General features: G+C 46.9%; 1 protein-coding gene across 3 annotated transcripts in view; it reads left to right on the forward strand.

The window, feature by feature from the left end:
- nlgn2a (neuroligin 2a) overlaps positions 1–15,113 on the forward strand; it is an 88,662-nt gene that overhangs the window by 29,657 nt on the left and 43,892 nt on the right. For 2 of the 3 annotated variants that reach the window (XM_076987410.1, XM_076987411.1), the window contains one exon: positions 7,268–7,417. In XM_076987410.1, coding sequence (XP_076843525.1) covers positions 7,268–7,417 — 150 coding nt within the window. Of the gene's footprint in view, positions 1–7,267; positions 7,418–15,113 lie in introns of those variants that run through there. The other variant, XM_076987413.1, reaches the window with a different exon arrangement.

Consider the following 15,113-nt stretch of genomic DNA (forward strand, 5'->3'; position numbering starts at 1 on the left):
ACTGCCCGCTCCACAACATACTACACTCCTGTCTCACTGCCCACTCTACGACATACTACACTCCTGTCTCACTGCCCACTCTACAACATACTACACTCCTGTCTCACTGCCAACGCTACAACATACTACACTCCTGTCTCACTGTCCACTCCACAACATACTACACTCCTGTCTCACTACCCACGCTACGACATACTATACTCCTGTCTCACTGCCCACTCTACGACATACTACACTCCTGTCTCACTGCCCACTCTACGACATACTACACTCCTGTCTCACTGCCCACTCTACAACATACTACTCTCCTGTCTCACTGCCCACTCCACAACATACTACACTCCTGTCTCACTGCCCACTCTACAACATACTACACTCCTGTCTCACTGCCCACGCTACGACACACTATACTCCTGTCTCACTGCCCACTCTACGACATACTACACTCCTGTCTCACTGCCCACTTTACAACAAACTTCACTCCTGTCTCACTGCCCACTCTACAACATACTACACTCCTGTCTCACTGCCCATGCTACAACATACTACACTCCTGTCTCACTGCCCACTCTACAACATACTATACTCCTGTCTCACTGCCCACTCCACAACATACTTCACTCCTGTCTCACTGCTCACTCTACGACATACTACACTTCTGTGTCACTGCCCACTCTACAACATACTACACTCCTGTCTCACTGCCCACTCCACAACATACTACACTCCTGTCTCACTGCTCACTCTACAACATACTACACTCCTGTCTCACTGCCCACTCTACACCATACTACACTCCTGTTTCACTGCCCACTCCACAACATACTACACTCCTGTCTCACTGCCCACTCTACACCATACTACACTCCTGTCTCACTGCCTACTCTACGACATACTACACTCCTGTCTCACTGCCCACTCTACAACATACTACACTCCTGTCTCACTGCTCACTCTACCACTCTACAACATACTACACTCCTGTCTCACTGCCCACTCCACGACATACTACACTCCTGTCTCACTGCCCACTCTACAACACACTACACTCCTGTCTCACTGCCCACGCTACAACATACTACACTCCTGTCTCACTGCCCACTCTACAACATACTATACTCCTGTCTCACTGAGCACTCTACAACATACTACACTCCTGTCTCACTGCCCACTCTACAACATACTACACTCCTGTCTCACTGCCCATGCTACAACATACTACACTCCTGTCTCACTGCCCACTCCACAACATACTACACTCCTGCCTCACTGCCCACTCCACAACATACTACACTCCTGTCTCACTGCCCACTCCACAACATACTACACTCCTGCCTCACTGCCCACTCCACAACATACTACACTCCTGTCTCACTGATCACTCTACAACATACTACACTCCTGTCTCACTGCCCACGCTACAACATACTACACTCCTGTCTCACTGCCCACTCTACAACATACTACACTCCTGTCTCACTGCCCACGCTACAACATACTACCCTCCTGTCTCACTGCCCACTCTACAACATACTATACTCCTGTCTCACTGCTCACTCTACAACATACTACACTCCTGTCTCACTGCCCACGTTACAACATACTACACTCCTGTCTCACTGCCCACTCTACAACATACTACACTCCTGTCTCACTGCCCACGCTACAACATACTACACTCCTGTCTCACTGCCCACTCTACAACATACTATACTCCTGTCTCACTGCGCACTCTACAACATACTACACTCCTGTCTCACTGCCCACTCTACAACATACTACACTCCTGTCTCACTGCCCACTCTACAACATACTACACTCCTGTCTCACTGCCCACGCTACGACATACTACACTCCTGTCTCACTGCCCACTCTACGACATACTACACTCCTGTCTCACTGCCCACTCTACGACATACTACACTCCTGTCTCACTGCTCACTCTACAACATACTACACTCCTGTCTCACTGCCCACGCTACAACATACTACACTCCTGTCTCACTGCCCACTCTACAACATACTACACTCCTGTCTCACTGCCCACGCTACAACATACTACACTCCTGTCTCACTGCCCACTCTACAACATACTATACTCCTGTCTCACTGCGCACTCTACAACATACTACACTCCTGTCTCACTGCCCACGCTACAACATACTACCCTCCTGTCTCACTGCCCACTCTACAACATACTATACTCCTGTCTCACTGCTCACTCTACAACATACTACACTCCTGTCTCACTGCCCACGTTACAACATACTACACTCCTGTCTCACTGCCCACTCTACAACATACTACACTCCTGTCTCACTGCCCACGCTACAACATACTACACTCCTGTCTCACTGCCCACTCTACAACATACTATACTCCTGTCTCACTGCGCACTCTACAACATACTACACTCCTGTCTCACTGCCCACTCTACAACATACTACACTCCTGTCTCACTGCCCACTCTACAACATACTACACTCCTGTCTCACTGCCCACGCTACGACATACTACACTCTTGTCTCACTGCCCACTCTACGACATACTACACTCCTGTCTCACTGCCCACTCTACGACATACTACACTCCTGTCTCACTGCTCACTCTACAACATACTACACTCCTGTCTCACTGCCCACGCTACAACATACTACACTCCTGTCTCACTGCCCACTCTACAACATACTACACTCCTGTCTCACTGCCCACGCTACAACATACTACACTCCTGTCTCACTGCCCACTCTACAACATACTATACTCCTGTCTCACTGCGCACTCTACAACATACTACACTCCTGTCTCACTGCCCACTCTACAACATACTACACTCCTGTCTCACTGCCCACGCTACGACATACTACACTCTTGTCTCACTGCCCACTCTACGACATACTACACTCCTGTCTCACTGCCCACTCTACGACATACTACACTCCTGTCTCACTGCCCACTCTACAACATACTACACTCCTGTCTCACTGCCCACGCTACAACATACTACACTCCTGTCTCACTGCCCACTCTACAACATACTACACTCCTGTCTCACTGCGCACTCTACAACATACTACACTCCTGTCTCACTGCTCACTCTACAACATACTACACTCCTGTCTCACTGCCCACTCTACAACATACTACACTCCTGTCTCACTGCCCACGCTACAACATACTACACTCCTGTCTCACTGCCCACGCTACAACATACTACACTCCTGTCTCACTGCCCACTCTACAACATACTATACTCCTGTCTCACTGCGCACTCTACAACATACTACACTCCTGTCTCACTGCTCACTCTACAACATACTACACTCCTGTCTCACTGCCCACTCTACAACATACTACACTCCTGTCTCACTGCCCACTCTACAACATACTACACTCCTGTCTCACTGCCCACGCTACAACATACTACACTCCTGTCTCACTGCTCACTCTACGACATACTACACTCCTGTCTCACTGCCCACTTTACAACAAATTTCACTCCTGTCTCACTGCCCACTCTACAACATACTACACTCCTGTCTCACTGCCCACGTAACAACATACTACACTCCTGTCTCACTGCCCACTCTACAACATACTATACTCCTGTCTCACTGCTCACTCTATGACACACTACACTCCTGTCTCACTGCCCACTCTACACCATACTACACCCCTGTCTCACTGCCCACTCTACACCATACTACACTCCTGTCTCAGCTGTATATTAGATGGTACAATATGGACATTTAACAAATTGGCTCACTTATATTGTATCATAATAGATAACACAAATCATGTCTTGAATTGGGTACAAATAAAAACATCTTCACTAGTCACCTTGTGATGAAACAGCATAAACCTTACGTGAAACAATAATAAAGCAATAAGTAAAGTACCAGATATGTGTGAGGGCAACACGCACTAGATGGGCATTACTGAGATTAATGAGGGGCCACCAAACTGTGCCGATATTGGCAGTAATGATGTCACATTAAACATTCAACAGTGCAAACAGGCATTAAATATTAAAACACAGTGGACAGTGGACAGTGCACACGGCTCGCTGAAGTTCAACCTAAATAAGTAAAGATGGTTTAAAGCTTCTTTAAGGTATCAGTGTGTTGTGTGGGGCTTCATTAAGAGTTGAGATTAGCAGAGGGGCAACCGCTGTCCCGCTGTCCCTCAGACGTCTGGTGCGGGACACGATGCTCTTTGGCCAGCAGTTTGCCCAGCACCAGTGATGGGACGAGGTTGTTTACTGGGTTCTGTGGGGTCCAGTCCTCACGGCTCAGCACTGCTGTGTTGTGATTGGTTGATTCCTAGAATGGCCAGGCATGCTGATGAGGATAGGTTGTTGAGTTGACCTCAAATGCAAATGGTTTGAACCATAAATTAAACAATCCACTGATAAAAAATGTTACTTTCTATCACAGAGGTTTCAATCTTGTGAAGAATTTTTTGGTTCTATGGTGAAAATAAATTTTGATGACCTCAAAATAGCAAAACAAATCTCACAGAGAGGACAGCTGTGAACCTCCTTTCTAGGTTTTTTGTCCTAAACTCTTGCTGTTTTCACATCCCAGCAAGGTCCAAAGTCCAACACTCTGGGAGTGACCAGTTATTTACCATTTTACACATCAAGAAGTTCGAGCCAGTATGAGCCATCAGGCAGATCAGTACGAGCCATCAAGGAGATCAGTACGAGCTATCAGGGACATCAGTATGTGTGAGCACTCAGTCCAGCCCTGGACAAAAGCTGGCTAATGAGCTCTTTAACAGAGAAGGCAAACAGAGAGCTGGAGACAGCAGTAGCGCAGGTTTGTAAGCCCAATTAAGATGCCCCGCATCCTAGAGTTTCAGTGGACCAACGTTCAAACTTACACATCGTGTCTACCAGAGTGCCGTCTGCTCACACAACCGACAGAAGCTGGAACGGACAAAACCGTACTGCTGCGCCCATCGTGATGGCAGACTCCCAGCTATTTTGGGGAAAGGCACCCTGAGCAGATATCGATTCCAAATGGATATTGATGAACTGATTCATCATCCCCGGTCAAACCTTCCTTTTCTCCACGAACAAATGCCATTTGCAGTCCTGCAGCCCACAGAGCTGCAAATGTTGCAGTACTCCCCCCCCCCAACAAAGACCCCAGAACCCTGGACAGTAATGCTCTATCTCCACCAGCAGAAGACCATGCAGTAACAATGGGCCTTCAGCACCAGTGCAGGCCCGTTCAGAGCGTGTGCCCTCCCAGGGCCACTGAGCCATTGTGTGAGAGTAGCGTCTGAATGGGATGAAGGGTGGGGATGGAATAGAGGGAGAGAATGACTAGTGTGGCTGTGGCCAATGAATTTGGAACTAATTAAGTTCACGCAGGAGATAGAGAATCCATAGTGGACTCACAACCATTACTGCAACACACACACACACACACAGTAAACAGAAGTTAGACTCTAATCACTCCATTGTCTCTGTTCTGCATGAAAGGATCAGCAGTAAGCAGCAAGCCCCTCTGGTACTGTGTGTGTGTTGGGTGTGTGTCAGGTGTGTGTGTGTGTGTGTGTGTGTGTGTGTGTGTGTGTGTGTGTGTGTGTGTGTGTGTGTGAGGTGTGTGTCTGTGCATGTGTGTGTGTGCCGGGGTGTGTGTATTTATTTTTGTGTATGTGTTTCTCCCACTTTGTGTTTTTCCATTGCCTGATTACCTCCATGTAGTGTCTTCTCTGCCCAATAGCATTATTATTCATATACATATCTTAATTATTATTATTTAAATAATAATAACTTAAAGAACTTAAAATTAACTTCTCAGTTGAGCCCCAAATACTGTTCAAATAATAACATGCACTAATTCCTCTTTTCTCTCTCATTCTGTTGCTTTCTTTCTCTCTTCTTCTCTTGCTCTCTGTGCCCCCTTTCTCTCTTACTCTCACTCTCCCTGTCTCTCCTCTCTCTCTCTCTCTCTCTCTCTCTCTCTCTCTCTCTCTCTCTCTCTCTCTCTTCCTCCCTTACTCCCTCCCTCTCTCCCTCTCTCTCTCTTTCTCTCCATGTCTCACTCCCATACTCCTCTTTGTCTGTTTTTGTCTCGTCTCTTCCGTCTCTTCCATCTTCCGTTTTTTTGGAAGACCCGAGTCTTTTACACTGGTTCTCAGTACACCATGAGGAGAGGAGAAAGGAGGCAGGAAAGAGGAGGAGAGAGAGTAGGAGGGAGAGTGAAAGAGAGGGAGAGGAATGAACTGAGGTTTAGAATGAACCAAAGCAGAGAGCATATCAGGAAAGATGGAAGAGATTTATAAAGACGGTGAGTGAGAAAGAAGACGGGGGATACTAGGGGACGGAGAGGAGAGAGATGATGTTTTGGGGGACATGAACCATGGGTCACATGATCAATGGATGGGTGGGGCATGTCATAAGCAGTTGTTGTATCTCTTCCTGTGTGATTAAATAGGTGTGTGCATGCAAGTGTGTGTGGATGAGAGCAGGCTCGTTTAAGAAATGGCTATTGTTAGAAGGGAAACACAGATGCCACTGGCTCCATGCAGTGCCGTTGTGTAGGAAAATGTGTGTTGGGGGAGCTGCGAGGAGTTTTTCCTTGCCACTGTCGCCCTTGGCTTGCTCACTGGGGGCTAGGACTCGGCACTTGTAAAGCTGCTTTGTGTCAACAACTGTTGTAAAAAGGGCTATATAAATAAAATTTGATTGATTGATTGATTGATGTAGGAGAGTGTGTGGAGGTGTAGGGGAGTGTATGGAGGTCTAGGAGAGAGTGTGAGGGGTGTGGGTGTAGGAGAGAGTGTATTTCTGTCGGGTTGGTGGGTATTGATATAGGAGAGTGCGCATGTATTTGTGTGTGTGTGTGTGTCTTTTTGGATTTATGCATTTGTGTGTACCCTCATAACTGATGCGTGTGTGTGAGCCCTCCTAACGGATACAGGCAACCACTTTAATTTATATTTCAATGCTTGTGTTGTAAAGCAGTCCTTACAATAGATCAACCAAGCACTGAATCATTTAGGTGAGGACACTTCTGCAATTAGTTCAGATTTTGTCCTTCACTAGAGATTTATATGAGAGCAGAATCAATAAAACACCAGTTTTAATAAACCAATAAAAGCATAAGGCCTTTCCAGTTCATGCTAGCACAACCTCAGTCCTCCTCCCAAACCTTCTGGAGGTGTTTCTTCCCCTTCCTCAGCCCACACTTACACACCTTGGCCTACACTACACTTACACACCTTTTCATGTGTTTGAACGGTTTGTTTCCAGATATCCGCGATCGCCGGAAGAAGCCCGTCATGCTGTTCATACACGGTGGTTCGTACATGGAAGGAACCGGAAACATGTTTGACGCCAGCGTGCTAGCAGCCTACGGCAATGTCATCGTGGTCACCATGAACTACCGGCTGGGAGTGCTCGGTGAGTCACCTGTAGAGGTCCGCCATGATGACTGAAGCGCTTTAATGCTCTTAGATGTTTGAATGACCCTTCAGAGTTGCCATATATATATATAATCTGTTTCAATATCATCAAACCATACAGAGTTCCTGTAGTCGCAACCGTTGTTAATAAAAAATAATGTTTGGCCAATGACTTCGTAACAACAGCTACTGCAATATAAACAATAATCTCATTCCCTTAGTCGTGTTAATATTAAGCTATTATTCATAAGCCATATTAGTCAGTAGCGACTGTGAATTACAGCAACTACACCGACACCATTATGAAACAGATGTAGTTAAAATGTAGAGTAATGGGAGTCTGACATTAGTTCCTTTGGACTGTAAAATTATTAACGACAGCCCTGTGCGTTCTGTCCCCATGTGTTCTGTCTCCACGTGTTCTGTCCCCATGTGTTCTGTCCCCATGTGTTCTGTCCCCATACGTTCTGTCCCCACGTGTTCTGTCCCCACGTGTTCTGTCCCCACGTGTTCTGTCCCCATGCGTTCTGTCCCCATGTGTTCTGTCCCCATGCGTTCTGTCCCCATACGTTCTGTCCCCATACGTTCTGTCCCCACGTGTTCTGTCCCCATATGTTCTGTCCCCACGTGTTCTGTCCCCATACGTTCTGTCCCCATGTGTTCTGTCCCCATGTGTTCTGTCCCCACGTGTTCTGTCCCCATACGTTCTGTCCCCATACGTTCTGTCCCCACGTGTTCTGTCCCCATACGTTCTGTCCCCACGTGTTCTGTCCCCATACGTTCTGTCCCCATGTGTTCTGTCCCCATGTGTTCTGTCCCCACGTGTTCTGTCCCCATACGTTCTGTCCCCATGCGTTCTGTCCCCATGCGTTCTGTCCCCATGTGTTCTGTCCCCATGTGTTCTGTCCCCATGCGTTCTGTCCCCACGTGTTCTGTCCCCATACGTTCTGTCCCCATGTGTTCTGTCCCCACGTGTTCTGTCCCCATACGTTCTGTCCTGGCTGTCTATATAGGTCCCATCGTCCTAAGTGGCGGCTGTGCGTTATTTTTGAACAGCGAGGTGTTATCAGAGGGTCTGTGTTGAGTAACACTCCCAGAGTGATACTCTCAGAGTGAAGCTCCCAGAGTGATACTCCCAGAGTGAAGCTCCCAGAGTGATGCTCCCAGAGTGAAGCTCCCAGAGTGATACTCTCAGAGTGAAGCTCCCAGAGTGATACTCTCAGAGTGAAGCTCCCAGAGTGATACTCCCAGAGTGAAGCTCCCAGAGTGAAGCTCCCAGAGTGATACTCCCAGAGTGAAGCTCCCAGAGTGATACTCTCAGAGTGATACTCCCAGAGTGATACTCCCAGAGTGAAGCTCCCAGAGTGATACTCTGAGTGAAGCTCCCAGAGTGATACTCTCAGAGTGAAGCTCCCAGAGTGATACTCTCAGAGTGAAGCTCCCAGAGTAATACTCTCAGAGTGAAGCTCCCAGAGTGATATTCTCAGAGTGATACTCCCAGAGTGGGGGGGGGGGGGGGGGTGGCTATATTCAGCTATATTTAAATATCTGGTTCCTCTGCGGTGTTTCTCTTCACCTGGAGTTGTGCGCTTGGTGTCTTCAGCATGGTTTCTCGTTTGTCTTGCGTTAATAAAACTAAGATCACTTCATTGTTTCATTATCATCATTTACATCAGGTGTTAGAGGAGCTAATACACCCTACACAAACAATTTGCTGCTGTTGTTTCTTTTGAACTGTAAAAAAGCAACAAGGCAGAATTATAAATCAGATAAATGTATGCCATTTCTGTCCGATAGTTCGTTTAAAGGTTGTGGCTCCATTCATTAACCGCTGGTCTCCGAGGCCAAAGTAACTAAATGCTAATGTTCACAAATGTTGGCCAAGACCGGCCGTCATCAAGCAGAGCTTTAGAAGCGATGGCAAGAGCGGGACCCGCGTCCCGAGCCAAAGCCAGGACGCTGCCTGCTGCTCCCAGAACCGAGCCCTTCGGAGAAGTGGGGTCTCACGCCAGCGTTTCTGAGGCCATAAACAGCACGTCACTTTTTCCTCTTCCTTTACACGACTGAAATATTGGAGTGCGGCGCGTTCATGCAAATCAGTGATGGCTATGATAGCTTTATTGTGCTGGCACCGTTAGAAATCTATTTTTCCATTTCTCACTTTAACTGCGGGGCCGCCCAGAGCGATGGCGCTGCCCAGATATTAGATATTAGAAAAGGGGGAAAGGTCCGTTAAAAAATAGAGAAAGTCATTTAAAGCTTCAAAGCAGTTCCTTGAGGCTGTGTGAGACTGCAGCAGTGCGCTTTCTTGGAGAATCTCACACACACACACACACACACACACACACACACACACACACACACACACACACACACACACACACGCAGATGCTGATTCAGTCATGGTTATGACCATTACAGTTCAGCGCTGCCGTTCCCTGTGATGGAGTGTGTTGCACACACGGCCTGCGTCTCACACGGCTGCTGCTAACTGGGAGAGTCCAGCGTGTGAGGTCAGGAGGTGCAGGGCAGGTGTCATTCGGCCCTGTCCACAGGTCAGAGGGGCTCTTAAAGAACCACACACAGGCTGCTCGACTGGGCCAGTGTGAGGGGTTGCAGAACTGGGTAACCTACAGGACCCTTTTCAGCTGTGTTGTTGGCATATACGTGTCTGTGCTCACTGGCCATGAGAGACTGAGAGAAAGGAGACTGAACAAATGTACTATAATTATGTGAAAATTAGACACAGCGCGTATACTGCGTATAAAGTACAGCTGCAGTAAGTAAAAAGGGCATTGCATGGAGAGAGAAACGGTCTGTCAGATGTTCAGCAAATGTTATGCACATTTCCAAACTGTCTGCAGGAATGATAAAGGCAGCTTGTTGAGTTTTATCCATCCATCCTTTACTGCATCACATCTTTCATGCGTGTGTCAACAACAAGACATCTGAAACACTTGGTAACAGGATTTGACTGGTATTCTCTGTCTTGCTCCCGAGAGGAATTCCTCAGGACCGAGAGATGTGCTGTTTTTCAAGTTAATGTGCTGTGTAGTGTGCTGGAATATTACACCATTTCATTCTCTGACATTGTTGGTAATAGACACAGTTATTTAGTCACTCATATAACAGACACACGGTATCACTAATGCCAAGAACCCGTCTGAACACCCGTCGTCTGTTTCTCCAGTGGCGCCCACAGTGGTGTCTACAGTTAACCCAAAATCAGAAAAGCCATACACACACAGTCAGGAGACAATGAAGAGAGGGCAGGAGGCATGTTGGGCTTCATCACCTCCTGACCTTTGGACATTCAGAAAACTTATAGAAGTACAAACATAAAACAGAGTCTGAAACACACCACAAACAAATATAAACAGGTGTATATGAATCCATTCAGTGGTATATCTGAATTCATCCACTGGTGTGTATAGATGATAACTTATTTAAACTGAGCAGATTTAACCCAGTTTAACCCATTTAAACTGAACAGCTTGTGCTGACACACATATATCCCCCTGCCGTGGCAATGAAGGACGTTTGATGTGGAGTTTGGATGTGGAGACGGACAGAGAGGAGGAAGCAGGAAGGTGTTAGAACACAGAACCATGCTCCACCTCTCATGAACCCTGGGCTGGTCTGAGTGATGAAAGAGGCTCAGCCCTCTGTCATTCTGACTGTTTACATCTGGAGGGGTTTCGTTTGTTTGCTTTACCAAATCCACTGAGGTGGAGTATAATAATCAGGTCATTTCAGGGTTCATGCAGATCAGCAGAATGGATGGTCTAGACGTAGTGCCTCTTTGCAATTCTTCTGTGTGTGTGTGTGTGTGTGTGTGTGTGTGTGTGTGTGTGTGTGTGTTTGTACGTGTGTACAGTGTAACCCAGGTGTCAGTTCAACTCAGTGTTGCTGTGTGCCTTTCAGTGTAGACAGGAGTGTGTGTGTTTGTGTATGTGTGTATGTGTATTTGTGTGTGTGTGTGTGTGTGTGTGTGCCTTCCAGTGTAGACAGGTGTGCCCTTGGCTCTGCCTTTTTAAAATTACATGGGTTCAGACTTCTCATCACCTGCCACCCACACACACACACACACACACACACACACACACACACACACACACACACACACACACACACACACACACACACACAAAATCACTTTTTACATCCATTGTGTTCCCTGAGGTATCTCAGCCTCCATTTTTATCTGGCACATATGTAAGTCTAAACATTCCACATTTTCCCGGGGTCCTATAATAACCTACATTACTTATGTCTTGTCTATTCCCTCTCCAACACAGGCTGCTACTCGGCCCACAGTTGGCTGCTACCCATTTCCTGCTCTTTGCTCAGCATCCCTTGTTGCCGTGGCTGCGGTTGCCGTGGCGGCGGTTGCCGTGGCGGCAGTTGACGTGGTGGCAGTGATTTAGATTCACCCCTCACCCCATTACTGTGTGGCCATTGATTAAAACGCTGCCTCAACCCCAGTGATCAGCCATGCCGGATATCACACCAGCTACGCTGCTAATGAAGCCAGGAGACACGCTCCTGCTCCCTCTCCACTCTCTTAATCTCCTCCTCTGTCTTTCATTCCTTTCTTTTTATTCTTATCTCTGCTGACCATTCTTTCCTTTTATGGTTTTGTTCTCTTTTTCCCACTTCATGTTTCTTACTAAGTCTCTCTCTCTCTCTCTCTCTCTCTCTCTCTCTCTCTCTTTTCTTGTCTCTTTTTCATTGACTGCTCCTTCACTCTCTGTCCCTGCGTGTGCACTGCCTGTGTCGTATTCTACCATTTCTCCAGCTTAACCTTGCCTTTAATTACATGTGGCAGAATGTAGTCTGGTCTGTAGGGAGTTCCTCCCTTCCTGTTAAGTAAGAATGTACATACTGTTCAGAGCCTGACCTCGACTAATCTACCTTAGCTGTGTGTGTGTGTGTGTGTGTGTGTGTGTGTGTATGTGTGTGTGGGTGTGTGTGTGTGTGGGTGTGTGTGTGTAGGGAAGCAAACATTCAGAACTAGCATGTGAACTTTCAGACAAAGGGAAAAGCACAATATGATGTGGGGATTTGTCTCATGTCTGAACAACAGAGAGGAGAGGAAGAGCAGAGAGATGAAAGAAACACACTGGGAGATGAGAAATAGACTCATATAGAGGAGTTATTGGGCAGAGAAGGAGACATGCAGAGAATGAGAGAGAGACACTGAGAAAGAAACAGAGAGAGACCAAGATAGAGAGACACAGAAAGAGGCAGGGATAGAAAGAGAGAAAGACCCACAGAGCAGAGAGAGAGAGAGAGAGGGAGAGAGAGAAGCAGAGACAGAGAGCGATAGAAACAGAGAAGCAGAGCGAGACAGAGAGACTGGGATAGAAAGAGAGAGAGAGACTGTGGGAGAGAAAGAGAAGCAGATAGATAGAGAGAGAGAGACTGGGATAAAAACAGAGAAACAGAGAGAGGTGGTGTGGCAGTGTTTGCTAAAAATAAAATATACAGCTGCTTCTTAAATCTGCTGAGAGCCCTATAGTCACTAAAAAAAGACACATACAAAACAGCAAGCATGGTCACACACACACACACACACACACACACACACACACACACACACACACACACACACACACACACACACACACAAACATACACACACACCATCCATGAAGCAAGGATGCACAAATTGAGGAGTTTTGGATTCAGGATACTAGCATCCTTGATAAAGGACGTTCCCAGAAGAGAGAGGGGTGTGTATCTTCGTGTGTACGTGCGTGTGTCTTTTCCGACTGAGTATGTGGCACGTAGTTCGCCCTGACAAGCTTGCAGGGATATTAAGACATGAACGAAGAGCTTCTTCAAATCCAGACCATCCGGACAGTTTCCATAGCAACCTACAGCAGAACTGATAAGCAGAGGTCTCTGGGGGGAGGGGGGTTGAATCACGGAGAAATAGACAGATGACATTAATAAGTAAGGTGAGATGGAGTGAACTCCATGTTTTACACACACACACACACACACACACACACACACACACACACACACACACACAGTGCTGTTTGTGGCTTTTGTTTAGTTTTTTGCGTTTATTTCCTCTCTTGCCCTTTTCTCTTGTGATTCTGTCCTTTTTCATTGTCGATCCTTTTCTATATAGATCATTCTCCCTCTCTCCCTCACTCTCTCCCCCCTCTCTCTCACTCTCTATCTCTCTCACTCTCTCTCTCTCCCATCTGTGTCTCCCATCTCCCTCCATCTCTCTCCAACTTTCTCTCCCCTCTCTCTTTCTCCCTCTCTCTCTCCCCCTACATTTTCAGTCTCTCATTCTCAATATACGTTATCTAATCCCTCTCCTCCCATGTCCTGAACTGAGCGAAAAGATTAATGACATGTCTTCTTCTGACTGATGCATAACGCCTCCTCTGCCCATTTCCGGAAGGTTCTCTAAACTTTGCCTCTATTAGCTGCAGGTCCGTGGGGCTGCCGGGGCAGCCGAGTGATGGTGACCTTTGAGCAGCTCGTAGTCAGGGTGAAGCAGCTTCGCAACTGGGCACAGCAGCACACTCAAATGTTGAGGTTTACGCCACCTCCACCAGCCACCTCCACCAGTGTGAGGAGGCTTCTGTCTCGTTTTGAAGGAGGCAGAACACCTGTGCTTTAAGGGTGCCAGACACCGTCCTGTTCGAGGAGGACACAGCTCTTTGACCTTCTGTTGGAATTGGAGGTTGATGTGATGAGGCTGGAGGTGTTCCGTGGCTGAGGTGACGTGGCTGAGGTGACGCGCTTTGACTGGGCTCGAGTGCAGTCTAGGGTCCTGTGCTCACTAATGGGCCTCTAGCAGCAGGTGAAACCATTTTGAGAGTGAGAACTATAACCCAGTCTGCTGTCTGTGTGTGTTGTGTTGTGTGGTGTGTGTGTGTGTGTGTGTGTGTGTGTGTGTGTGTGTGTGTGTGTGTGTGTGTGTGTGTGTTGTGTTGTCTGTGGTGTGTGGTGTGTGAGTGTTTGTGTGTGCGTGTGTGTTTGTTATGTTGTGTGTAGTGTTGTGTTGTGATCAAGGTAATAATACCTTTTGGATTTTTCATTATAGTTTAGTTTTTATTTAATTGTGACTTTTTAAATTTGTTTTTAGAGCATGTTTGCTAATTTGTATTTTTTGAAATCTTAGTTTTAATTTAGTTTTCATTTAGTTCTAGTATTAGTTTTAGTTTTTTCATACTTTGGGTTATTTGTCAGGTGCAGGATTCAAAAAGTTCAAAGTAAATATTTTAAAAATGCATTCAAACCAACTGTCCACAAAAACTGTAACAGTCCACAAGATAGCAGCCTTAAGTGCAAAATGTGTAATACTGCTGCCGAAAATTGCCAGACTAAGGACAGACACGAACATAGGAACGTAACCCTATTTTGGTTCGAGTGAAATCTAAACTTTTTGAAGTCAATCAAGTCACACAGTGGTGTTGACATCCAGTCTCAGCACACTAACTAGTGCATCCTCCCACTTGCGGTTTCCCTGCATATTAATTAACCAGCAGCTATTTGATCACTGGTGAAAATGGTCCATTACGGTTCTCCATCCCGGTGCTTCCTAGCCGGGATGTTGTTTCTCTTTCGGCAGAGCTACTTAGAGGCTAGCTTGTCAAGGTACTGGCAGTTAGCCCTATTGTGTGAACTTTGAGATTCGTGGGGTTTTTCCTCTTGAGAACTACTCC

This window comes from Brachyhypopomus gauderio, unplaced genomic scaffold, assembly GCF_052324685.1.
Source record: "Brachyhypopomus gauderio isolate BG-103 unplaced genomic scaffold, BGAUD_0.2 sc52, whole genome shotgun sequence".
NCBI lineage: Eukaryota > Metazoa > Chordata > Actinopteri > Gymnotiformes > Hypopomidae > Brachyhypopomus > Brachyhypopomus gauderio.